Source organism: Salvia hispanica, chromosome 6 (assembly GCF_023119035.1).
Source record: "Salvia hispanica cultivar TCC Black 2014 chromosome 6, UniMelb_Shisp_WGS_1.0, whole genome shotgun sequence".
Taxonomy (NCBI): domain Eukaryota; kingdom Viridiplantae; phylum Streptophyta; class Magnoliopsida; order Lamiales; family Lamiaceae; genus Salvia; species Salvia hispanica.
In genome coordinates, this window is record NC_062970.1 from 42,816,934 (window position 1) to 42,842,742 (window position 25,809).

The 25,809-nt window shown below is 36.3% G+C and overlaps 5 protein-coding genes and 1 long non-coding RNA gene across 10 annotated transcripts; 4 read left to right on the forward strand and 2 right to left on the reverse strand.

The window, feature by feature from the left end:
• The first annotated feature begins 1,111 nt into the window (after nt 1-1,111).
• On the forward strand, nt 1,112-5,586 carry LOC125192764. Its single transcript, XM_048090406.1, has 7 exons — nt 1,112-1,575; nt 2,040-2,180; nt 2,264-2,629; nt 3,197-3,442; nt 4,332-4,424; nt 4,890-5,090; nt 5,182-5,586. Exons 1-7 carry the CDS (start codon nt 1,258-1,260, stop codon nt 5,395-5,397), a joined length of 1,581 nt encoding a protein of 526 aa, XP_047946363.1. The 5' UTR covers nt 1,112-1,257; the 3' UTR covers nt 5,398-5,586.
• Nucleotides 5,587-5,607: 21 nt separating this feature from the next.
• Nucleotides 5,608-7,303, reverse strand: LOC125192765 (cytochrome P450 716B1-like). Its single transcript, XM_048090407.1, has 3 exons — nt 6,800-7,303; nt 6,272-6,701; nt 5,608-6,192 (listed from the first exon to the last, which is right to left on the reverse strand). Exons 1-3 carry the CDS (start codon nt 7,301-7,303, stop codon nt 5,696-5,698), a joined length of 1,431 nt encoding a protein of 476 aa, XP_047946364.1. The 3' UTR covers nt 5,608-5,695.
• A 1,445-nt stretch (nt 7,304-8,748) lies between these two features.
• Nucleotides 8,749-9,570, forward strand: LOC125193358. The gene is made up of 2 exons (XR_007171567.1): nt 8,749-8,842; nt 9,338-9,570. It is a non-coding gene; the product is annotated as an uncharacterized LOC125193358 (long non-coding RNA).
• A 3,177-nt stretch (nt 9,571-12,747) lies between these two features.
• On the forward strand, nt 12,748-15,121 carry LOC125197357 (CRS2-associated factor 2, mitochondrial). 4 transcript variants are annotated; one of them, XR_007172049.1, is made up of 6 exons: nt 12,748-13,328; nt 13,560-13,687; nt 13,770-13,995; nt 14,076-14,203; nt 14,286-14,447; nt 14,843-15,121. XR_007172049.1 is itself a non-coding variant. In XM_048096091.1 (5 exons), the coding sequence occupies exons 1-5, from the start codon at nt 12,794-12,796 to the stop codon at nt 14,361-14,363; spliced, it is 1,095 nt and encodes a 364-aa protein (XP_047952048.1). In that variant the 5' UTR covers nt 12,748-12,793; the 3' UTR covers nt 14,364-14,625. The 4 variants fall into 4 exon arrangements, 1 of the variants encoding a protein (XP_047952048.1); XR_007172050.1 differs by having other exon boundaries at nt 14,847-15,121; XR_007172051.1 differs by having other exon boundaries at nt 14,897-15,121.
• LOC125197356 (purple acid phosphatase 18-like) lies at nt 14,609-18,303 on the reverse strand. The gene is made up of 4 exons (XM_048096090.1): nt 18,163-18,303; nt 15,503-16,171; nt 15,174-15,362; nt 14,609-15,104 (listed from the first exon to the last, which is right to left on the reverse strand). The coding sequence occupies exons 1-4, from the start codon at nt 18,301-18,303 to the stop codon at nt 14,799-14,801; spliced, it is 1,305 nt and encodes a 434-aa protein (XP_047952047.1). The 3' UTR covers nt 14,609-14,798.
• A 2,825-nt stretch (nt 18,304-21,128) lies between these two features.
• LOC125191817 lies at nt 21,129-25,788 on the forward strand. 2 transcript variants are annotated; one of them, XM_048089235.1, is made up of 11 exons: nt 21,129-21,445; nt 21,753-21,874; nt 21,967-22,136; nt 22,502-22,583; nt 22,661-22,691; nt 23,420-23,697; nt 23,904-24,158; nt 24,394-24,507; nt 24,602-24,649; nt 24,772-24,859; nt 25,324-25,788. In XM_048089235.1, the coding sequence occupies exons 1-11, from the start codon at nt 21,253-21,255 to the stop codon at nt 25,494-25,496; spliced, it is 1,554 nt and encodes a 517-aa protein (XP_047945192.1). In that variant the 5' UTR covers nt 21,129-21,252; the 3' UTR covers nt 25,497-25,788. The 2 variants fall into 2 exon arrangements, with proteins under 2 accessions (XP_047945192.1, XP_047945193.1); XM_048089236.1 differs by having other exon boundaries at nt 24,394-24,495.
• Nucleotides 25,789-25,809: the final 21 nt, after the last annotated feature.

Consider the following 25,809-nt stretch of genomic DNA (forward strand, 5'->3'; position numbering starts at 1 on the left):
TTTTATTCGCCAGTTTACATCATTTAATAATATATTAAGTTTGATTAGTTAGCAAAGTTAGTACAATAAGTTAGTATCTGATTTCATCCACATCATGTAATGAGATTAGCCCACAAATTGTAAGTTATGTTAACAATATAAGCGAGATTTTGTTTAATAATAAATGAGATTTTTAAAATAAATTATATGTGCACGTAATGCAAGAGCCATATTATGCAGTGACAGATTTAGTCTATTTGTTCCTTAGACTCGTACCATAAATTATCAAAAAAGTAAATAATTTTTTGTGCTACATGCTATTCTTAACTTGGTAGTACTACTTAACAAAACAAAGATCTTATTAAAATGAACCACTCAAATACTCTATAAGATATTACTACAAAACGTTTGACTATTTTAACAATATCGTTAAATACACTTAATAAATTAATTTGTGACGTAGTATTCCGAAATTTTTGCCTTGAGGAAGAAAATTTTCAAAATTGATAATTTGATAGACTAAATTTTATGGGATTGTTGTAATCTACCCTTAAAAAATACTCCCTCCGTCCTGTATAATTCGTCCCAATTTTTCATTTCAGTCCGTCCCACACAATTTGTCTCATTTCACTTTTATCATTTTTGGTAGTGGACCCCATATTTCACTAATTCATTACTACTCACATTTTATTACTCCCTCCGTCCCCGATTAGGAGTCACACTTTGACCGGACAGAAGTTTTAAGAAATGTAAAGAAAAGTTGGTTGAAAAAGTTATTGGAATGTGAGACCTATTTTTTTATATTGGTTTTATAATAAAATGGGAGTGAATTGAGTTAGTGGAATGTGAGACCTACTTACTATTTATGGTAAAAATGAAGTGTGACTCTTAATTGGGGACGGATCGAAATGGAAAAGTGTGACTCTTAATGGGGACAAAGGGAGTATAAAACTAATATATTAAAGTATGACTCACGTTCCATTAACATTTTCAACTCACTTTTCATTACAATTCTTAAAATCCGTGCCCAGTCAAAGTGGGACGAATTATCCGGGACGGAGGGAGTATTTAGTAAATGTTTAAATTACATTTCTCGACTATACAATTATGTATACCAGACAAAGTGCATCTTCGTCGTAAAGATCAAGACAGCATCTCGCATATACGAATTAACATGCCTCAAATTCTGCAAAATTACTAGTCAAATCCACATCCTTAATTAAAGCCGAAAAAGGGAAACATCTCTGTATCAACTATCATCTCCAAATTTCTGGAGCCATGAAGCTTCTTCTCCTCAAGCTCATATTATCGACAGTTTTGATCGTATGCAGTCTCCACTCCTCCACAGTACAAGCCTTGAAACCGCCCATTCGCCCCACCGACGTGCTGCCGCTGCTGCCGAGGCAAATTTCATGGCCTATACTCAACAAGCTCAATAGCGCCGCTGACCTTCTGCCGGCGTTTGTTGGGGCTGCTTCCGCCACCAACAATTCAATTTTGCAGTGGAAAGGAGCTTGCTTCTATGAGAACACCGCGTGGTTGGAGTTCCATAACAACAGCGGAACTCAGTGGGGCGGCGGCACTCTCCACCTTAAGGTCAATTGATTTTTCCTGTTTTTCGATTTTGATTGGGGATTTTTTAGGTTAGGGCAATTGGAATTGAAATTAGCCGTTTTAGGGGAATGTTTTGCTGTGATTGATTTGTATTTGATTGGTACCTAGTTAGGTTTATCTTTGTAGATTTAGGTTTTCCCTTGAGACACTGATCAGATTGGGTCTGCTGTTACTGTTTTATTGAAATTAATTGAACAAAACATGATAAGAACACAGATTTTAGAATATTTTTTTGTCATATAGCCCCAATATAGATGAGTGATCTACCCTACCAAACCGCCCCTTATTGTATGCATTGGGCTTGTTTAAGTTTCTGCTTTCCAATTTAGAAATCTGGAAGAGTAGGATTGCTTTCTACTTAATTATGGTGAATCGTGAGGTGTGAATCAGAAGCTAGTGTATATCATTAAAGCCTTTTTCGCCTCATGTTTAGTTTCTATGCTCAGGTTACGAAAGCCCATAGTTGGACATGTATGGATCTTTATGTTTTTGCAACTCCATATCGCGTGACATGGGACTACTACTTTCTGTCTCGGGAGCATACACTTGACTTCAGTGAGTGGGAATCTGCAGCTGAGTATGAATACGTGAGTTGGTTTATCTCTACTTAGAAACGTGGTTAGTAGGGTTTGCGATTATGCATGATTGGTTTCCTTGGGGAATTTTATAGGTCAAGCATACAGGGGTTGCGATTTTTCTGATGCAAGCGGGGATGATAGGGACGCTGCAGGCTCTATGGGAGGTGATGCCTCTGTTTGTGAACTCTGTGTGGGGTGAGAGCTCTAATGTTGCATTTCTTGAAAAGCACATGGGTGCTACCTTCGAAGCACGACCTGAACCATGGATTACCAACATTACTGTTGATGATATCCACTCTGGTGATTTCCTTGCATTGTCCAAAATTCGAGGCAGATGGGGTGGTTTTGAGACCCTAGAGAAGTGGGTGACTGGATCTTATGCTGGTCACAGTGCAGTCTGCTTGAGGGACTCGGAAGGAAACCTGTGGGTTGCAGAGTCAGGGCATGAAAATGAGGAGGTATGCCTTTGGTATAGTTAGTTAGTTAGTTACTGCAAAGTTTAGATTTCATTTGAGCTAAATAACACATTTATAGTTTTAATTGGGTCTTTAGCTTTGCACTTTTGGGTGTATATTGTTCTGTGTGAGTTTTCGTTTTTTCTTTGTACATATTATGCATATGTGTCTTTTGTGTGTTTCAACAGTAGTACTAAATTGATAATACTATTTTTTTATTTGAGTATTGAAAAAATGGCTCAGTAAACTAGTACTATGTATTAAGGAGATGAACACCTTTTCTATCATTCACGGAATGATGACCAGAGTTATGAAAGCCAGAGGCATATTCTTCATGCTGTATAAAAAAATTTGAAGCTAAACTGTTGCTTATGTTTAATCGGAAACCCTGGTGTATTGAAAAAGAAATCCTTAATTTGATGCTGGTAAAGGTACCTCATACATTCATGCATGTCTCTTGTATCTGATGTTAGATATTGAGAGTTTAATGGTCTGTCGATTATTAAATAAGTTTTCCATATATCTTTGCAAATAACTTATTTATCTCCCTCCCACCCCCAATTTCCCCAGGGAGAAGATATTATTGCTATTCTTACATGGGATGAGTGGTGGGAATATGAGCTGACTAAAGATGACGCCAATCCACACATAGCGCTTCTTCCTTTGCATCCTGATCTCCGTGCCAAGTTCAATGAGACTGCTGCGTGGGAATATGCGAAGAGCATGGCAGGGTTACCATATGGTTACCATAACTTGATTTTTAGCTGGATCGACACAATCAGTGATAATTATCCCTCACCTCTGGATGCTAACCTGGTAGGTATTTCACTTTTAAGTATTACAAGTAGTTATGTGAGACAATAGCAGCTCACTTTTCTGTTTCTTCATTTCTATTTTTCTCTGCTTCCTGTGTCATTTTACTATATATTTCAACTGCAGTTGATTCTCATAAAATTGTTATCATGTATGTACTATGATATATTCATGGAATTCTTTTACTTGATCGCATTCTCAAATTATACCTGTTCTTGGGGGAAACATAACCCAGGAAAGCCCATAAAACTTATGAGTTTCTTGCCATTTTTTTAAATGGTGATTTTACTTGTGAATATGAGGAAATGTTTACTTTATTGGGATTACTCCTGGGTGACTGATACTCTGATAGCGAAGTAGTACCATGACATAAGGGTGAAAAAACCCCATTCGAGAAGTGAAATAGAACATGAAACTGTAAGTTCCCAAATAGTGGGAGGGGCTAGGACTCTGACCATGTGCCTGTTGAAGAATGAGCTGGGGACTCATAGACACTTGGCATGCCTAACCAGGAAAAGCTAGAAGTCTGAAAAAAATGATTGCTTATCTTTGTTAGGCTTATAGAGAGTTCATATAGACATATAGTTCTTGACTGCAGAAGCGGTTAGTCTGTTACTCTTAACAACAATAGTTTGCGACTTCCGGTAGACCATGTACGTGCTGAAAATATGACGATATAAGTGAAAGAATTAACAAGTAGCAATCAATGGTTAATGTTATCGGATGATGTTCTTTGATAACAAGTATCTGTGACTTCCGGTAAACCAAGTATCAATCAATGGTTTATGTTATTTGATGCTGTTGGGTGATCAAATTAATGAATCAATGTGTGCTGCTGAGAGTATATTGCTTATTTGTCTTCTTCTTCCTTTTTTAACTTGTTTGTTTACAGGTTGCTTCTGTTATGACTGTTTGGACTCAGATGGCTCCTGCATATGCAGGTAGCTTGTGGAATGAAGCATTGAACAAACGTCTTGGAACTCAGGTCATTATAATACCCATCTTGTTTATTTTACACTTGAAGTTTATGAAGCAAATGATTATTTCATGTAAGGAAGCTGATTTGCGTATCACCATGTTGGCTTTGTTGGTGTTTTCACTTCTCTAAATTAGACATTGCTTGAACAATCTAACAATGTCCAGCAGTTCACTGAACACAAAAACATTGAGGGCCTATTTCATGTATGTGGCTATGTTTCCCTGTGTATGCATCCGATATGAACCAAACAAACCTTTCCATTGGAAGTCCTTAGATTTACAGAAAGAAGAATTGCTTAGTAGTTTTCTGTTGACAGACAGAAAGGTTTTGTAATTACCAATTTGGGAAAATCTTTTGAAGTAGAGAGTAAGCTTGCCTTCTAGTTGAGGTCGGAGTGCAGAATATTGTTCTGATATATCCCGATCACCTTATTGCAATGTTGTAACATATTACGAAATTTGACCTCTGCAGAACTTAACTCTCTCTGAGATTCTTGTGGAAGTTGAGAAACGTGGATCATCTTTTGGTGAATTGTTGGCAATCCCCGAACAAGACGATTGGGTTTATGTCGACGGGAAGTCAACTTCATGTGTTGCTTTTGTCTTTGAAATGTACAAGGAAGCAGGACTGTTTGGGGAACTTGCAAACTCTATTCAAGTAACTGAGTTCACGGTGAGCACGCTGCATTTATTTTCGGAGTATTGATCATATTCCATATTTACTAAACCCAACATGTTATTGATTATCTTCTTCTATTTTTAAGATAAAAGATGCATACTCTCTGAAGTTCTTTGACAACAATTCAAGCCGTTTGCCTAAGTGGTGCAACGATGCGGACACAGTAAAACTTCCCTACTGCCAAATCAAAGGGAAATACCGGATGGAGTTGCCTGGATACAATAGCATGGAACCTTACCCCCACATGAACGAGCACTGCCCTTCGTTGCCACCAAAGTATTCCAGAACAGAAGGCTGCTAAGCAACTACGGTGTCCTCGTAGTTATGCATTGCGCCCGTAATCTGGTATGTATATTCTAGGTGATACAAACGGCATGTATATTCTAGTTGATGATACAAACTGTATTCATCCTGTATATTCTAGTTAGTTCATATGTAATACGCAACAAGTATGTCATGCCTAATACTATTAATACTTCTCTTTTGATCATATTTCCTTGTTTGAGCCATATAAAAGTACCTTCGTTTTCTGGAATTTATAATTTCATGTTCTACAAAGTATGAACTTAGGTTTACAAAGGATGTAGCAAATAAATGGTTCAAGCAGTTAGAGCGAGTTCCTTCCTGGGCATAATCTGAATGGGAAGTCCTTGAGTAGGAACTGGCATCGGATCCCTTCGGAAACGGTTGTCATTGCAGCAGAGCTTCCACGTGAAGTGTGTAACCAGGTAACGGATAGTGATTAGTGTCTCAATCTTGGCAAACTCGTATCCCGGGCATATACGTGCCCCCCCTCCGAACGGAATGTAAGTGTATGGCGGAACCCCTGCCGGATTTTCAAACCGTCCCGGATCAAACTTTGATGGTTCTGGGAAAATGCTATCATCCATGTGAGTCATGCCGCTCACCCATAGAATCTGCCATCCTTTCGGTATCGTGTAACCTTGATACTCGATGTCCTCCAGCGTCTTCCGGAACCCTCCGTACAGTGGGGTGAACATCCGGAGAGTCTCCATCGCCACTCTCCAGGTATACTTCATCTTGCCAAGATCTTCCCATGTCAAGAAAGCTCCACCTTTCTTGATCCCTTCTTGCTCTGCAGATCAATCAATAAAACAATGTTCATTCATTGTAAAAGGGTGTTGATTGGCTTATAAAGCTCGAGTTTTACATACCTGCGAGAACTGCTGCGTGTATCTCGGGATGGTTCGCCAGAACTCTTACCATGAAGGTGATCAAGATCGAGGAAGTGTCGTGGCCTGCAACCATGATTAGCATAACATTGTGTATGATCTCATCTTCGGACACTAACTGGCCGTCGTGAGACGTGAGCAAGCACGTGATTAGGTCTTGGTGAGACGAAGCTCCGGCAGCGAGCTGAGCCCTCTTCTCGGATATAAGATGGCTCAACATCTTCTTAACCTTAGCACTTGCTTTGAGGCTTCGGTTGAAGCGTGTGAAGGGCAGATTGAGAGGGAGAGACCAAATCCCATCAACCATCTCTTGGAAATACAATACAAGTGTGTCTCTCACTGATCCTCTCTCAACACCAAACAGAAGTGAGCATATTATGTTGAATGTCAGCGTCTTCATTAGTGGCAGAACCTGAAATCGGCGGTTAATCGATGAGTTCCACTCGGGAGAGATCTTACTGAGTCAAGTCCCGAGCAACAAAACACACACACAAGATAACTAATTCGTACCTTGAGATTGTTCTTCCCATGCCAATGCATACGAAGGTGCATCAGCACTTCTTCCTCCATCTTACCGATGTAATCCTTCAAGCTATCCGGCTTCAGGAAAGACGAAAGCGCGTTTCGTATCCGCTTATGGTCCTCTCCAACAAGCTCCAACAGGCAGCGATCGCCTAAGACCATCCTCACGGAGTCCGTCTGCTGATTGCTCAGTTTGCCCCCGTCGCCAGAGAAAAGAAACCTGTTGGCAGCCTGGCCGTAGATGAACACGGTTGGTGTGCCAAAGAGGCTCAGTTTCGAGACGGCACCGTATCTCCGGGCTCTGCTGGCGATCCATTCGTCAGCGGTGTTGGCGCGCATGGCCCACAGGAGGCTGAGGCTCTGCCCAATGAACGGGATTCCGAAGGATCCTGGGGGTGTGTTTTTGGGTGATTTTCTTGTTGTGGAGTGGATGAGGTATATGGGTAGGAGGAGGATGAGAGAGAGGAGGAAGAGAGGGAGGAGGGAGGGCATTGTGATGAGATGGAGAAATCAATGAAGTGGTTGTGATTATCAATATATTTGACTTAGCTTGGTATATGGTTGGTGTTTGGATTTATATCAGTTGGTGAGTTCAGAGGAATCTTGTCTTGATGTTGAATGGGCATCTATTGGATTTGGTTCCCTTACAAGTGATGATGCATGGATTTGGGATTGACTCCCTCTATCCCATTAAATATCCCATTAAATATGCGACGTTTGTTTTTGCGCACTTGTTTTGAAAAAATTATACAATAAATAACTAAAGTGGTGAAAAAATAAAGTAAGAGAGAAAATAATATAGAGAAAACTCTCCTTTATATTATTCTCTTTTTTACTTTATTTTTTCTCCACTTTAATCATTTATTATCATTTTTCTAAAACGTGTGTGAAAAAGCAAACGTAAATAGATATACACGTGTTCAATTATTGGATTGTGTAGCTCGTGATAAGCACATGCTCGCACATGAATGCGGCGTGCTTAACACCGTACAACGTTATGCGCATGACATGCACTCATGTCATGGCTCGCTTATGAAACCAGCAACAAATATGTACTACTATATGTCTATATGGCATTTTTCCTTTATTAGATATAGTCTCTATTGAATTGCATTGAGTGAGTTTTTGTCTTGTTGGAATTCATCTCGACTATCAACCTAATTATCGACTTCAAGCTTGGCAGACTCAGCAGGGAACAAGGAATACATTTACACCACCAAATTTCTGCTAATATTATACCGAGATCCTGTTTTTATAAAATAAATATAAATGGTCTAGTAGTAGAAACCTACTACTACAAATTTAAATAAACGTCTTTTAGTGCTATTTTAAATGAAGGTTTTGCTCAAATAAGCCAAAAGATGAAATTTTAGCAACTATAACACGCTCTTCAAAAAACTAAAGTAGTACTACAAATTAATCCACTTTTTACATACAGTGAAGTTTTATCTAGAAAAAAAAAAGTAGAAACAAAATTTTAAGTGAAGGATGGAATAGAGGAAAGAAAAATTCTTCCAAGAGAAGAACAATGATGAGTCAGATTTTGAAGCTCTAAGTCTTTGTAATCAGTTATCGCATACTAAATAAAAATTCCTAGATTCGACATTGATCCATTGGTGTGAGACTCAGTGACATTGTAATTGTAAGTACATAACGTGAGAGTGTTACATTCCTTTTTCTTTTTTATTTTTTGGAGAACTTTCCTTTTTCTTTAGTCTTATCCTATTATGTAGTCTCGTTTCTATTGTACGATTTTAGGAAGTTAAGAATTAATACAACAATAAAATAGACTAAATTATTAATTGTGTGGCCATGGAATATATGAATGGAAAACCCATTCTTAAATCTGGCAAAAGTATATTAATGTAAACAATGTCTTAACTGCAAAACTTCCATATATATACTCCATTTGCATGGAGTATATGGCATCTCTATCTTTCAATTCTGAAATATAAACAACGAATCTAATTACAAAAATGGCTTCAATCTATCAATCCATTTGCATTCTGTTGATTCTTACTTTTGCCTCAGGTAAATTATTTAATTAGCCACATTTTCAACATATTATACAATACTAGGTTTCTAAATTACCAATCAGTTTTAATCTGTGGTTTGAGGGGCATTTTAATCGTGTTTATATTTTTTTCTAAATAGTATTTGTGTCTAATCCTGTATCCAAAGGCATAGACACATGCAAGAAATGAAGGGCTTTACCAAGATTCAAAAGACACAACATTTTTATTTGTATACTATTGTCGCATTTTAATTTGTTATTTTGTATAATCGTTGTGCAAAAACATCTATAATTAAATCACAACGAAACATAGGAAAATTATTGTTTCAAAATTCAAAATACATGCTTTGATCTTCGAGTTCTCTCTTTAGCCATAATACTACCTGTTATAGTACTAATGAGGTGCATATGTACTAATATGGTCTATACTAAGTACTATCATATTTTTTTTAGTTCTTATAGTATATTTTATTGTATATTGTGAGATGGTCTATAAGATATTATTTTGGCAGTTGAAGTTGGAAGAGCAGAAAAATGTTTAACCGGATTCGGCGAATGTGGAGAAAAAATATGTTGTGGTGGAGGAGTCTGCGGCGACGATTGTTGTGAAACTAAGTGTGTATCAAAATATCCCGAAGGCAAGTCGAGTTGTTCTGGAAATACTGGCCCAAGATTGTGTATTTGCGAACATGATTGTTAATTTGATGTTTTCTTAGTACTCATACAATAAAAGACTTACTTTTCATTTCCTATTTTCATATAGGGATAATAGTCATTTCAATCATAAAGTTTGGTTAAATTCTTGTTTATTCTATGAACTTTGACATTGGAATATTGAATTACGAATTTTTAGTTTTTTTTAATTGTCTTATTCATGCACAAATCGAGATCTTTTGATGATGTTAAAAACGATTATAGTTTAATAAAATAAGAAAAAAAATGAATAAAAAAGAAAAAAAATATTCGTTTTAATGAAACAGGTCGTTTTGAATATCGTTAAAAGACGATATTTTGTGCATTAATAGGACAACTGAGAATAATTGAAAATGATTATGATATTCTAATTTCAAAGTTTATGAAATCGACCATAATTTGATGAAACTTCATGACTTAAATGACTATTAACCTTTTGAGATTCGTGAATTAAAATTATTAAATAGATGCAAAGCCAAGCGAGGACACAAATTCCTACTTATATCATGTTTCAATAATTATTTTTCATTACCTATATTAAGAGGTACTCTTGATGTCCGCACCGTGCAGATCCATACAAGTACTCACCTTTAAATTTATTTACTTATTTTCATTCACTAATAAAATTAATTAAGAATTGAATCAATATATAGATTGTATAAATTCGATGGAAATCAAAGACAAAATAACGACTTACAAATTTAGAAAGAGAGGATGAAAACTCTTATACGTGATCCCAGTGCAGTGCATGGATAGTAATTTGTTAAAGGTTGTAAAGTAGTAGTAATTAATAGTATTATTAATTAGAGAAATTGCAAAATCAGCTAATTCAATTATCTTTTTAAAATTTCTAATTGTCTCGTACAATTGATGTCATTTTTCAATTAAATCATATGACTTCTGTATAAATTTAGCATTTTTCAACTTTATATTGATTGATTTCTAGATAATTAATAGTGGTATTATAAGTGGTGAAAATATGATAATAAAATTATAAAAGTCACAATAATTTATTCAATTTTTTGGAACGAATGGAATTCTGAAGGATCCTTGGTATATGGTTGGTTTTTAAAGTTATTTCCGTTCGTGAGTTCAGAGAAATCTTGTCTTGAAGTTAAGTGGGATCTATTGGTTTTGGTTCCCTTTCTAGTTTGGTGGTGTTGTGATTATCAATATTCAATATGTTGACCTTGCTCACTACGTAGTTTGTTTTTAGAATATTAATTTGTATTTTGGAGGAATCCTCGTCTTGATGTTGATTGCGATCTATGGGTTTTGGTTCCCTTTCTAGTGATGATAATTAGTCTTGGATGGATGGGACTGTAATATTTCTTTCTACTTGGAGGGGGACTATAATATTTTTTCCTAAGTCACATGCGTGCAACATATTTTATTTGAAACGAAATTTCATGAATATTTTTTATGAATTGTGGGTGGAAAGAAAAGAAAAGAAAGTTTATCAATTAAAATGGCACATCATAAAAAATGTATTGTATCATTTAGAGTGAGATTAGAAGTACAATTATAAAGGTAGAAATATGAGAAAAAAAAACCACGAAATTTGATTATATTTGATCTATTACATCACACTTATTTACTAATTAGTCGGAAACATCATCAATATTGAATTTGTTCTCAAATACCCCTTGGTGAAAAATATAAATAAAATGATAAATATTATAACCGAAAAATAATGTGCATACCAATGCGTTCAATTATACTGTCTATTCATAAACAAAACAATATTAACAATATTATTTATTTGAATAGGCAACCATATTTTTTATTGTTGATATTGACAATAAATCCAAATTTCATTACTTTTCCAGTTGATTTTTAAAATTACGAAATAAAACAGTATTTAACCAAATCATCTTCTGCCGATGCATGCCAGTCTTAGGGTATCCACAACCCCGTCTCGGGGCCAAGCTCCAGTCCCTGCCACGTTATTACTCCCCTCATTTTTAGCGTTATACCACAACTCCCACAACCATGCATACCTATCCAGGCCAAAAACATTAAATTGCGCTATTCAAAACTATACTAACTAACTACTCCCTCCATCCCAATAAATATGCAACATTTGGTTTCCGGCACAGGATTTTATGCAGTATTGTTTTGTGATTTAATAAAGAGAGAGTAAAGTAAGAGAGAAGAAAAAGTAGAGATAGTGTTGTTTCTATTTTAAGAAACGTTTTATTTTTATTGGGACAACCGAAAAAGGAAAACGTTTCATTTCTAATGGGACAGAGAGAGTATTTTAGTTGTAAAAGTGAAAACGTTGAACAATTATAACACGAAAAATTCATTGTTCATTCAGATATTAAAAATTACAAATACTAGAAATTAAAAATTACAAGTCCTTAAAAATTCAAATATTATCATTTCTAAAAAATTAAAGAAACAAAAAAAACTACTTGTTCTTCTTCATACTTGAGCTAATATAGTCGATCATCTCATTGTGTAACTCAAATTCGAACTCCGACGTTGCCGACTAACCCTTCCGTTGGACGACAGACTCCATCTCATTGATGTCGTAATCATCAGTTCTAGCCGGCGACTGCGTGTCAGTCGGGGCGGTGGTGGACCCCGTTGCCGGACTAGGAGCAACAGGCTTGGCCAATATGACCCAATTTAGGCTTGGCCAATATGACCCAATTTTGGGCGCGCATGAATTCTTCATCTCTCGTTGGTCATAGTTTAACCACTTCATACTAGAGGAATTCAGAGGGATGGGTATATGATATTTATAGGAAAAAATTCAATCTAAAAAAAAAGAGTTGGGGTGCGGCTTTTAAAAATAAAATTAATGAATTTTCCCGTATATGTCTCGTAAATTTAATTCGGTAATTTAATCGTGATTTTAATTCCGTAAATGTAGTATATTTTGAATTATTTTTATTACGGTTGGCCACATGGCTAGCCTAAATCTGATGTGGCAGGTGGATTTTTTAGTATTACTCGACGTGGCAGGGGAGAGAATGGCTTTATTCTTATTGCTGGCCTATGGCTGGCCTAAGCACCATTGCGGATGCTATAATAAAGTGATCAAGATAGATCAAATCTCAGTTTATAAATTGGAATCATATTGTCAGCATGTATTCAAAGTTTGGGCTTGTGTAGACTTAGTAATAACCAATTAATAAATGAATCTTATTGGGGCCAGCCAAATAAACTTGCACAAAATGACAAAATCAATCCATCAGTCTTACTACTATTTGCATAAAAATAAACACACTTAATTTGGGGGAAATTCAGTAACTCTTCTCTGCAACATGTTGAAGCTATTTTCATGGCGTCGAGCAATCCATCCATCTCCTTCCTCATCCACTCACCTCCCCGCCATATACCGATTCCTCAGCCACTCTCCGCCATCGGCAGCGGCAGCGGCAGCATTAGAAGAAATTCACGACCCTCCATTTTCCCCCAAACGCGCAGAAACACTCCAAAACAGAACTAAAATCAAGCCCGCAAAGAAGAAAGACAAGCTACCAAAAGTTAATGATAATAATAGCAACACCGTTGAGAAACCGCCTGAGCTGCCCTTCGATTTCATGTACTCTTACTCGGAGATCAGCCCCGGCGTTAAGCCAATTGGCTTCCGCGAACCCCCCAAATTCTCCCCTTTCGGACCGGGCCGCCTCGACCGGAATTGGACCGGCACCACCGCCCCGGCTAGGGTGAAGCCGGATTTGGAGAAGCTGGCGGAGGAGCGCCAGAAGGTTCTAGGAGATCCGATTCCCGATGAGGAGGTTGCTGAGCTCGTTGAGAAGTATCGCCACAGCAATTGCTCCCGCCAAATCAATTTGGGTAAGTTTTGAAATTCTGTTGTATTTGCTTGTTATATTAAGCATTTGTATTCTCATTGCTAGGATTTCTCCAGTTATATGTATATGAATCAACTCAAATGATAAAAATTATTTAGGGCTTTTTCCATTGATTGAAATATCTTTCTGCATCTGAACTCAATTATAACTGAATGATTAAACATGTTCGGTTTCCTTGATGAATTGATTGATTTGGATCCCAATGTGATGATAGGGAGAGGAGGTGTTACACATAACACACTGGAAGATATACACAGCCACTGGAAAAGGGCTGAGGCTGTGAGAATAAAGTGCTTGGGGGTGCCGACTCTCGACATGGACAACATCTGTTTCCATCTCGAGGTTTAAAACCTTCACAGCTTTAACACACGTACGAGCTTCCTCTCGTTTTTATAAGCTAACCAGTGTTGCAGTGCTTTTGCAGGACAAGACCGGGGGGAAGATTATATACCGTCACTTGAATATCCTCCTCCTGTATCGTGGGCGTAACTATGACCTCAGAAAACGGCCTCAGATTCCACTTATGTTATGGAAGCCTCTCGCGCCAATATATCCCAAGCTAGTGAAGAATGTAGCTGATGGCCTGACGTTTGAAGAAACTAAGGAGAAGCGAAACAGGGGGCTTAATTCTCCTCCAATAATGAAACTTAGTAAACTACTTGTATTACTCTGAGATTCAGAGATTTTTAGCAAATCAGATACTTACGTTGTGTGCTTTGTCACATTGCAGCTAGGAATGGTGTGTATGTGAACGTCGTGGAGAAAGTGAGGACAGCATTTGAGACCAATGATGTTGTGAGATTAGACTGCACTCATGTTGGCTCAAGTGATTGCAAGAAAATTGGTGTCAAACTAAGAGTATGAAAACTGATTATTATGATGTTAATGCCAAGATTGTGAAGGAAGTTATAAACCCTTGTTTTTTCCTTCTCTTGTTTAGGATCTGGTTCCGTGTGTCCCTATCTTGTTCAAAGACGAACAGATTATACTCTGGAAGGGCAAAAAAGAAGGCGAGTGAGATCTTTGCAGCTTTTTCATCAAAGAGGGCTCAATGGAACACTTGGATGAAGGCACATTAACGGTTACAACTAGGGAGAATGAGGTATTTTTTGATTCTATGGTAGAAATTATGTTTAGACTCTTGTTTGTTTGTCGCCATTCGAAGTCAGAATGAGGATAGATATAACGCATTTCATGTATAGAATTTCATAGTATTTGTATTGGAATCCATGGCAAAAATACACATAAGAAGTCCAATGAGAGAAGAACATATATCTTCATGCCTTACTCTCTGAAAATTGTAAACAGATAAATGATCATGTCTGTGGTAACTGACATAACCAAGAATTAGAAAAAGGATCTCTGAGGCACATATTCTAGTTGAGAATCCAAAATTAAAATCATGAATTTATGAAACAAATGGTTTGTAGAATTGGTTGAACAGTCATCAATTTCATGGCGCCAAGAGCAGTTTTCTGAGTTCTTTTTTCTTTTTAGCCAGGCACCCTGAACTCGATAGTGAATTTATCCAGACTTTGTCTGCCGCCACAGGTTGATCGTCGTCGTTCCTGTGCCAGCCCCAAAGCGCGTGAGTTGTATTCACGACGTTGAAAACACCATGGCCGAAACTTGCTTCGCGAAAGGCAGACCACTCAGGCTGCTCCTTGTACTTGCTCGCTAATCCTTCTCGGTTTCCACCATCGCCAATTGTAATGTGTACAAATCCACAAGGATCGGATTTGCCATTATAGACACGTTTCTGTTTTTGCAGTAAAATAGTTCAGCTGAAACTCAAAGGTTGATTAAAGATAGAAAAAACGAACCATACCGTGCGTTCGTAGGCATGAACATGGCCGGTTAAAACCATGTCCACAGAAGCTGCGTTCAGCAAGGGCTCCATTGCTGCCATCATGCCATCACCTTCACCTTGATGAGCCGTGTTGCTGTTATACCACGGCACGTGGAGTACCGCGATGATCCATGGTGTATTTCCACGATTCACCTTCGCAAGATCGCCCTAGCATCACCAAAAGAAGAAGTGAATACTATTATCGATTTTGTATGTGCGTGTGTTGATCTAATGATAGTGCCGTTTATGTCTAACGCCAAAAATTCAAGTTCGAGTCCACTATCAAACGAATATAGATGTAGTCATACCTTGAGCCATATATACTGATCAGAGTTCACATCGTAATCTGTATAGGAACCAAGCATTAGGACATGAACTCCGGCTACGTCGAATGAATAAAACAGATTCGACCCGGAACCGCTCTCTTGATATGGCATCTTCCACCGTGCATTATAGGCGATGAAGCCACGTTTGAGTATCGGTATGTGCTCAACGTCATGGTTGCCTTGTGTGACCATCCACGGCCTTGCACTTGCCTGTGGCTGCACCAGTTGTCCGAACGAGTCCCATCCGGGCTGCAGGTAGTCGGCATAGGAAAGGTCACCCGGGAGCAAGAGAAGGTCGTGTTGGGACTTCGCTGTGTGATCCAGAGTCGACTTAGTCCATCCGGTCTGACCTAGATCTCCTGTGACAGCGAAGGTCACGGGAAACTTAGACGGCGGGGTTCGGAGCTGGAACTCTGGACCAACCCCGCTGCATTTGTAGAAGTAGGTGGTGTTGTCGCGGAGTGGCCCGATGACAGTGTGGTGGATCATGCCGGATCTGTAGGTTAGGTAACGGTAGCTAGTGCTCTCTCCTTGAGCTTTGAAGGGGTAGTTGTTGGGCGACGTCCCGTAGACGACGAGGCTTGGAGCGTTCTCGTCGGGGGTGATCCATGAGATCCTCATGTGGTTAGCTCCGGCCAAGGAGATATGGACCTAAATTAATGTAAATAGATAAAATAATACTTCTGTCTCACTCAAATGATCACAATTTATAGATGGTTATACAATTATTTTCTGAATGGAATATGGATTTCAAATTAGACAATTAAGAAAGAAAAATGAAACACTTTGAATGGAATTATCACATAAAATAGATAATAATAAAATTATAGTATGATTAGACGTATTTTCTAAAATGGAATATGAATTTGAAACTAGACAATTAAGAAAGAAAAATGAAATACGGAGTACTTCGAATGGGATGAAGAGAAGTAATTTTTTAAGAGATTCTTAAATTTGTGGTCCCATGATCGCATCAACCTCATAAATTAATAGTAATAATTAGGAAAATTTAGTACTAAAATATTAATCTTCTTGTTTTTTGTTTTTTAGCGTAACTTAAGTCAAAATAATCTTCTATTTTCATTTTTAAAAACTTCTCCATTCGTTAATTTGCTAGTTTTTTCACCGGTATGAAACATTGAAATTACGAGTCTTAGATTCATATAAAACGCATCTAATTTCGCAATACACAAATATAGGGGAGTGTTATATTGCTAACTCAATACCTAATTGCTAACTACAACTAAATAATAGCCATTAGATATTCAAATTAAGGGCCTAGATCATCAACCAAAAAATATCAATACGATAAAAAAAAACGTCAATAAAGCCATATGATTAATTCCATAAAATATCAATAGGGGTATTAATGTCAATTAACTACATGTTTAGTTATAACTAACTTTTAAAAGAAATCCCAAAACTTTAAATTCATATAACATATATCAAATTAAAGATAATTTTATAAGGATTCCAACGATATCATATATGCATATGTTACGACGTCAAAATTTGAAAAAAAATTTAAAAAAATTTCAATTTTTTCGTAAAGCAGAAATGTCAACATACTATATAAAATATGTCGATATAATACATGTAGAATGTCAATATAAGCAATGGGTTAAAATTCTTAAAGCATCGTGTTGACATTCTCAAAGCATTGTGTTGATATTTCCGAAACACTATATTGACATTTTCATCTAAAACCCTAATTTGGCGTTTTTTTTAAATCTTTTTTTATTTTATTAATAAAAACGAAAATTACACGTGGCAAATTGTAGACCACACGTTTTCTAAAATCCTATGGCCTTAAATTAGTTGTAGTTAGCAATTAAATGATGAGTTAGCAATTGATCACTCCCCCACAAATATATTATTAATAAGTCACATAGACGAACTTAAATACTACTAGTACTATGGTAAATTTTATGAAAATAGCTATAAAATTTCACTAAATATAATAAACAAAACATATGGGTCGGTTCCTTAAAGAAAGCAAAAATATGTAGGAAACGTACAACTTTATTCCATATGGATGAATTTTTCCAATTTTTTTCAGAGCATCACGGCTTTTCGATATTCAAATTGGTTGTTGATGAATGATGGATGTAGGGTGTCGAAACACCAAAGTTAAAAGATTTTCTTAAATTCTCCCCCCTCTTACACTAAACTCATACTCATTTTAGTATAAATATCACATTAAATATAATTTTTTTTCAACTATTTACACTAAACTCAAACTTAAAAAAATATTCTCTATATTAGTAGTCTTTTAGCTCACAAAATTTGAAATAGTTTTTTGTCTTGGTTTAGTGTAAATTTAAACATAGATACAGTATTTTTTACTCAAAGACCGTAGATGAAATTGATTTTGGAATACCACTTAAGCTAATTATCTAACTATTTATGTTTTAATGTGCCTTTTGAGATGGTCTAGCTAGACAAGACAATAACAAACTTTTGTCAAATTGTTCACATTAACAAATGGCTCAACCACACACCTTCCTACCATCACTCACTTTTCACAGCTTTTTACAGCTATCATATTTCATTCATTTAGTAATATGATCTAAAAAAAACATTAAACGCAAGCCAAATTTTGCAGAGCATTTTCACAAACAAGAATGAAAGTGATGAGTCACCTGCTGAGGAATAGAAGGCGGCAGCGAGCTCAACGAGGAATTAAGTATTGGGCGTGGCGGCGGTCGAACATAATCAGCCACCGCGGCGAACGGCAGCGCAGCTGCTACTACGGCCACAATGAGAAATAGTTTTGAAGCCATATTTATCGATATGGTTTATTTTTTTTGCTGATGTAGTTTATATAGGCTTATTTAAGTGTAACAGATTAATTGAATTAAACCTATGTTTTTTTCCTTAGATTCCTCTTTATCTAATTGGAAATTTGTTATAATAAGGTCCTCGTGATTTTGGCTACATGCATAGTGACATGAGTGAATTGGTAGGCCATTTGTTGACTTCATATTGCCATTTTCATATTAGAGTTTTCACACCCGTCCATGATTAATTTGTTACACAAATTGATTAGTAAAAGAGTTATTTTCACATTAATTATTAATTCACCAACAGAAACGAGGACGTTTATTTGGAAATCTACATTGTATTACTACAAGGCAAATTAATGTACATTCTATAGTTGTTTCAGATACATAGATACTAAATGACTGTATTTACACTAGTTAAGATTCTTTGAATTATAGAGTCTCAAGTTTTTAAAATTAAATGTTTTCTTTAATGTTTTCCTCTGAATTATAACATAAAATAGTTTATAAAAGTAGATGCGTGAGAATATAAGTATATACTAATCGTCTCAAGGAAGATGACTCAATAATTGGATGTCACGAGATTTTAAGAGATACTACAGTAACATTAAATGAAGTATACTATTAATTAGAATACTAATTAGGGGAGATGAGATAATTGATTATTCTTTATAAAGGACACGTGGCATATTTGTTTGGACGGACTAAAAGAGTAACCCACAGAAATATTCCGTGAACAAAATTTTAATAATGGATCTTTCCTGGATTATATGAATGGGTAATCACATTTGAGGTCATATTCACTATTTTGGGATACTAAAGCAATAGATAAAATATAGTTCATTATATTAATTGGATTCCTAATAAGGAGAGAACAGATAGTTGAATTGATTAATGATAATTTACTGTTTTTATAATGCATAATGTGACATTTGTTCCTATCAAAATAGTCAGTGCATGTTTGATAGGTATGTAAATTAATAAGAGTACAAGATAATTAATTAAAATGGTCTTAACCGGCGGTTAATTGAGGAACTAGGAATCAGTCGTCGGAAACGTTAGGGGCCGGTTAATTGAGGAACTAGGAACCGGTCGTCAGGAACGTCAGGGGCAGCACCAATAACTTGGGCCAACTTAATTCTCACTTGGGCTCACAAATAACTCAGTCCAACATGATTTGGTCCATTATTCAACAAATTTGAGTAATATCACTATTTATTTTAATATTTACAATAAAATCACGAATTATCCAAAAAAAATCCGTGCGGGCTTGACCCAACGCAGTCGACACAAATATGGGTCGTTCTAGCCATGGCCCGACTCTAACCCGAGTCTTTCAGGGCCCGACTCATAGCCACCTGGGCTCTGATACCACTTGTTAGGATAGTTGACTGCAAAATTAGTTTGATATTGTCCGTTTTGGGCTAAGCCCGCACAGATTTGTTTTTGAGTCACTACCAAAAGGCCTCAAACTAATTGGAGTTGGACAAAAATTATATACACCTTCCAACTTCCCTCACTCATCTGATGTGGGATGGATTTGTAACCCAACAAATATTAGATATTCCATTAAAAAATAACTTTTCATTAATTCTTGATATGAAGTTCGTTTGTGACTGTTGGCGGCTTGGATGTGTGCTGGTATGTAATCGGTCATTTCAGTTATTAGCCAAACCGTTTAAATCGGTTAATCAGTTAAGCTTAAGCCAGATCCTTAGACCTTAATCATAGTCGAACTGATAATCAATCAGTTAGCTTATTAATTGATTAATTAAAACGGAGTCCAAAATGCAAATAAAGTGTCAGGGTAACGATTTTTTTTCTTAATTTTATCTCATCTTGAATCTAGTTAACCAAACACTAGAAAACACAGGCCAGGGGAAAAAATTATAATCCAAATTCACTAAAGCTTTTTTAAGTGTGTGCAAATATTTAAAATCCAAAAGATTGATTCGAACTAAATCAAGAGTTATAATTCAGTTTTGGTTTTTTGATGATCAAATCGGCGAATGTTCGCATTAGATCGTATAAAAAAATTTAAACTTTTGGATGTTTGAATGGGATAGAATATTTTAAAATTTAAAATAATTTAATATATATTTGTATAATACAAAACTAATTTTAAACACAGCTAAAAAACAACTCATTACTAATTTTAAACACAGATAAAAAACAACTCATTATAAGAGAACACATAAGATCATTTTTAGGTCATTTTTAGTTTATTAAAGGAAATTCAGATTTAAAATGGCATATGTATTCTCTAATAATAGTTTAGATAGTAGTAGTATTTATTTTGTTATACATTCTGCATTTAAGGGAACGTTCTGCCTTTAACGCAAAATAATAAAAATATATTAATTATAAACCTAACAAATAATCGTAGCGTAAAATATTTGTGTTGAACAATTCTAATGGTATTTGGTAGTATTAGATTTTTGAGTTTTGATGTTAGACTTTTAAATTTTTCTGATGTTTATTATTGGATTTTAGGATTTTTATACCGCAATTTTGAATTTATCAGATCAAATCAAATTTCATCAGACAATTCAGATCAGACAAAAATTCGAATTGTCACAAACAACATAGTACTACAATGATTTGGCCTGAATATATGGCCAACGTTTCTGAACTATCAATCAACTATCCAATTTTAGGCAAAATCGCTGGTTCGAAATTAACCTATTTTACCAAAAATTGGAAAATAGAAAATATTGTAAAATAGGTATAAAAGCTATAAACAGGAAAAAAAATAATAAAAAATAATAAAAATAACTATATAAGCTTAAAGCAGAAATTGGCAGCAGTCTCTATTACAGAGCAAATTCCAAATCAAAGAAAGCTACAGCAGCTGCAACTCTCTCAGATCTCCTCACTGCCATCATTCAAACTCACTCTCTCATCACAATCAATCCACAATCAATTAATCAATTAATCCAATCGTGTAGAATGGCCTGCAGGAAGAGGAATTTAAGGGAGGAAGGAAAAATCAGAAATGACGCCGCGGCGGCGGCGGCGGCGCTCGGGGATGCCTTGCTGTTTACCACGATGTGCATCATTGGGATGTCCGTTGACGTCCACGCCAGAGACGGTTCTGTTTATTCTGGAATCTTCCACACCGCCTCTCTCGACAATGACTATGGTTTGCTTTTTCACAATGTTGAATTTTCACGAATTTTCGAAAATTTCTATTTAGGGGCGAGGAATGGTACCTGTTTTACTGCTTATTGATTGATAATTTTGGTGTATGAACTTTGATTCGATCTCACTAGCTCGGTTTCCTGTTTTATTTATTGTATGCTTGTCATATTTGGGGGGAAATAAATCAATTTTTGGATTTCGACTCGCCTGTGGTTTAAGTGGAATTGCTTAGTTTTTATGAAAATGTGTTCTATTTGTGTGTTAAATGTCTCTCCTTTGTTTAATTGATTGAGCTGTGGTTGTTTTAGCAATTGTGTTGAAGAAAGCAAGGATGATCAAGAAGGGTAGACTAGAGGGCAATGTAGTTAATGGAACAGTCGTGGAAACGCTTGTAGTTCAGTTTGAAGATCTTGTCCAAGTTGTTGCAAAGGCAGGTTGCTTGTGCGTTTCTGCATTCTGGAGTTTTTGTATTTACACTATGGGAAGTGCTTCGGATACTAACAAATTTTCTCTGATTTCCAGGGAGTTGTACTTCCTTCTGATGGAATGAAAGGACATATTGGGGGAGAGGACATCGAGGCTGCTGTAGGCTATACTGAACGCTCGGAAATGGATGCAGAAGTGGTAAAAACATATCAGTCAAAAGCGAACCATGAGGACTCAAACGCCGACACTGTTTTTGATGATGGAAGGTAAACACTCCAGCTTTATTGTGCTCTGTTGGTCTACATTTTCTTTGCATTTTCTGTTTCTGCTGTTTTTTATGATATCGCTAAATGTTATAGAGTCTTGATGCTCCTAGTTCCAACTTTAGTAGTATTAAGTAGATATTGACATGTTTAACTAAATAAGAGCAGCCTTAGATATTTTTCTTGAACTTTCATTTTTCTTGTATTTCCCAGTACTATTTTCCTTACTTTCTCTTCAATTATGTAGTTTCTATATATTTTTTTTATTTCCTTTTCCATTTTGTTATTTTATCTTTTTAGGTCGATTTTGTTTGGCCAAAATCTTTCTTCGTGCCATTTTCAATCATCTTGTGGGTTACTGTTGGCAGGCATGTTGAGAATGGCTCACAAGAAACACACAGAGATTTCCGAAATCCCCTCAAGTTTCAAGAGAAGCGAACACTCAGAATAGTATGTTAATGTATATTATTAGCAGATAGGTTTCCCTTCAAATAATTTTTTAAAGAATCTTACTTTTGGTTTGGCAGAATGGTGAAGCTCAAGAGCCAAGTCTGAGCAGTGAGTTTTCTTCTTGCTCCCTCTTGAATTAGATTGATAGATAGCTCCTCTACAGACAGATCCAATAACAAAGAGGACTTAAATATATATTTTTAGATGCATAACCTGTTCTTCTTTATGTTTGTTTCAATGCAATCTTTTCATTCTCCTTTTTTAATTTTTTGAGAATATGTTTGTTCAATCATTTCCCCTTAGTTTTAAATTATTAGACTCTTGACAGTGAAGCTTATAAATTATTATAGGTCTTCCAACTTATGCAGCATCCTCTAAAGTGCTAAAATGACATAAGTTATTGCTTCCACACAAATTTAGTCTTAAACATCATAATACCCTGATTCATACCAAGATCATGTCTATTACATTCCTTTCCCTATTTGGAAATTAGTCATAGTACCACATCAAAGCACTGATAAAATTCATATCAAAGTATGTTTTATGAAAACTCAACATAATTAGTTAACTGTTGAGACACCAGTATATTTGGTGGTTAATGGTTGATAGTAAGCAAAAAAACATGATGCTAGGTAGTGACTGCTTTAATACGATATCGCTAATTGTCTGATGCAGAAGACATCTTCCCTAATAATTAGCAAAACCAATTCATGCCTGCTACGGTGCTACTACAATTCATCATCCTGCTCATACACATATAGCCTTTATATTTGTAAGATTCTGTTTCCCTAAGTTGTAACTAAGGAGATTTTAAATCTGTTTTATTTTCTATGAAGTCACCAGTTGTGAAGCTCAATCAGCTGCTATCCGTGTTCAAGAGGGTGTCACGTGCCTTGAAGTGCAAGAAGTGTCTAGCGGCCGTCCTCGTGCACTTGAGGGTCAGAATCAAGAGAAGGCTACCACGAATGGGACTGCGTCAGCTGTGTTCCAACCAAAGCACTCTGTTGCTTCAACTCCCACTATCAATGTAAAATCAGAATCATGCCTCAGTGCAGCATCGAATCCCTTCCTGTTGGTCCCTCCAAAAGGTTCAAGTGTCAAAAGAGATGCTAAGGTACTCTGGATGACTGTGCATTCAAAATTTGGAGTTTCGTTCCTATTAAGAATAATTACTCTAATCTGGGTTGATTATGTCGATACTTGCCTAGGGGATAGGTGTGCTGGGAAACTGTTTCCATATTGTGGATGTGGATGTATTTTTAAATATCATATTTTTCACAGCCCTGTTGTTACAATTTTTATATTTATTTTCCTTCTCAGGAATCAAAGCTCAATCCTGGAGCTAAAATGTTCTGTCCATCGATGATGCAACATAGAACAGTGACTCCTCCTGCATTACCTAATGGAGCTACTGATTTTTACATGACAAGAAGCTACACATTGACACCAATGGCAAGTGCACGTGAAGAAGTTGATGGAAATTCGTTTGATCATTCCTCTGTGCCTGTTAAGTTTGTACCACATAATAATGTTACCTATGGGCATGGCAGCAATGATGCACCATATGTTCAACCTGTGAGTGACAGTTCCATTTGTTTCTGCCCTATATCATACGAATTCAGATCCTTCAATAGTATAAAATGTCAATTGCTGCTATTTTCAATTACATACCTGATACCTCCCAAAGGTAACTTCTGTCAGTGCATTGCTAAAGGATGGTTGGGAAGCTCATTTAGAATTTAAGGGCATTTGTGTTTTCTGTCAACTGAAGCTATAGTTTCTCTTGTACTTAGCATTATTGTATGTACAGGTTATTGGACAAGTGGTGAACAGAACACAACCTGTTAGATTTACGGGACAATATCAGAATTTACAAACAAGCTATGCTTATGGCCATCCAAACGTGCAAAATGTATGCCAGGGGGTACTTAACAGTCATACTGTGATATACCATCGTATTAGTAAAGAACTTACTTTGCAAGAGTCATTTAATCTTGTCAATCAATTAATATTCTCAGGTTATGCTTGGAAGAGGGCCTCTTGCTTGTATGCATCCTGTTTCTAGTGTAAGATGATGTGTTATTTCTACTTTTCATTCTTAGTTTCTTTCACTTTCTTGGGGGTAGTTTTGATTATACGGTAGCCAATGTGAATTTTACTGATACTTCGCTGCTATAAAATCAAACAGGATGTTGTACAGAGTGCATCTGGGTTCTCTCCAGCAGCTATGCAGCCTGTACCGACCCTGCATCAAGTGCATCCTCCTAAGAATCATGGTATGCATGCGGCTGTATGAGAGAAGTTATTAGCACGATATTAGAAGCCAAAAGTGATTGAAAATGAAAAGATTGAATTCAAATGTTTTCTTTCACGGGTTGCTTAATCTATGAAATACTATCATTCTGCTGGTTAAGTTTCTTGTTTTGCACTAATAGAGCCTGCAGGTGTTGTGTTTTAGTATTAATACTTTGACCTTGTGGATCATCCCATGGGCTCGTGAAGAAAATGCATTATGCTGGAAAATGATAATTAGTTGTCATCTCATATTTTAGCTCAATTATTTATCACAGATTTAGGATAATAAAAATTTCCAACAATGACCTGTTGAATGTGGTTAAAACAAAAATGATACGAGTGCTCGTTAGTTATGGTATTTTTACTTGGAGATAGAAGTAGCTATACATCTGTTTGTGTTTAGTATATGGGGCGCTTAACCAAAGAGGTTGTGTTGTCTTCATAGGAAATGCTCCGGCTCAGGCGCTGCAGCTATGCATGACTCCCCCGATTATGGCAAATGTACCCCAGCCTTTTATTGTCCCAAGTCCAATTCCGGTTTCACAGCCTCTGTTTCCCGTACTGCGGCCAATTGCAGTTCCAGGGCCCAATGGCTTCTTCAGTACCAAGTTCGCTTGAAATCGTTCCTTTTTCATGAAATTTTGACATATAGTTCGGTCTTCTTCAAGTTCATACAAAATTCACTTTCTTTTTTTTCTTCAATATATATGTACACTTTGGTTTTTTGAGAGATTAGAGGCATTTTTACTTTGTAATTTGAAAATTTTGTCTAATTATTTGTGTGATTCTGTTTTTGTTCTAGAGGTGTTGCCTGTTCCTTCCATAATGAGCTTCAAAACATTCGGCTTGATGAATTATTGTGTAACAGAAATTGATTAAATTATTTATACATTCTTTTTTGTTCGTGCAATAGCAAAACTACATTTTTGTG

Coding starts and splice junctions, on each gene's coding strand:
- LOC125197356 (XM_048096090.1), bottom strand. CDS start 18,303: ATGGCTTCAAAACTATTTCTCATTGTGGCCGTAGTAGCAGCTGCGCTG. Junction 15,363..15,502: donor ATCAGTATATATGGCTCAAG/GTATGACTACAT, acceptor TGGTGATGCTAG/GGCGATCTTGCGAAGGTGAA. Junction 15,105..15,173: donor TTCATGCCTACGAACGCACG/GTATGGTTCGTT, acceptor CTGCAAAAACAG/AAACGTGTCTATAATGGCAA.
- LOC125192764 (XM_048090406.1), top strand. CDS start 1,258: ATGAAGCTTCTTCTCCTCAAGCTCATATTATCGACAGTTTTGATCGTA. Junction 3,443..4,331: donor CACCTCTGGATGCTAACCTG/GTAGGTATTTCA, acceptor GTTTGTTTACAG/GTTGCTTCTGTTATGACTGT. Junction 5,091..5,181: donor TTCAAGTAACTGAGTTCACG/GTGAGCACGCTG, acceptor TCTATTTTTAAG/ATAAAAGATGCATACTCTCT.
- LOC125192765 (XM_048090407.1), bottom strand. CDS start 7,303: ATGCCCTCCCTCCTCCCTCTCTTCCTCCTCTCTCTCATCCTCCTCCTA. Junction 6,702..6,799: donor ATGGGAAGAACAATCTCAAG/GTACGAATTAGT, acceptor CGCCGATTTCAG/GTTCTGCCACTAATGAAGAC. Junction 6,193..6,271: donor ACACGCAGCAGTTCTCGCAG/GTATGTAAAACT, acceptor ATTGATCTGCAG/AGCAAGAAGGGATCAAGAAA.
- LOC125191817 (XM_048089235.1), top strand. CDS start 21,253: ATGGCCTGCAGGAAGAGGAATTTAAGGGAGGAAGGAAAAATCAGAAAT. Junction 23,698..23,903: donor GTGTCAAAAGAGATGCTAAG/GTACTCTGGATG, acceptor TTTCCTTCTCAG/GAATCAAAGCTCAATCCTGG. Junction 24,860..25,323: donor GCATCCTCCTAAGAATCATG/GTATGCATGCGG, acceptor TTGTCTTCATAG/GAAATGCTCCGGCTCAGGCG.
- LOC125197357 (XM_048096091.1), top strand. CDS start 12,794: ATGTTGAAGCTATTTTCATGGCGTCGAGCAATCCATCCATCTCCTTCC. Junction 13,329..13,559: donor CTCCCGCCAAATCAATTTGG/GTAAGTTTTGAA, acceptor ATGTGATGATAG/GGAGAGGAGGTGTTACACAT. Junction 14,204..14,285: donor AAATTGGTGTCAAACTAAGA/GTATGAAAACTG, acceptor TCTCTTGTTTAG/GATCTGGTTCCGTGTGTCCC.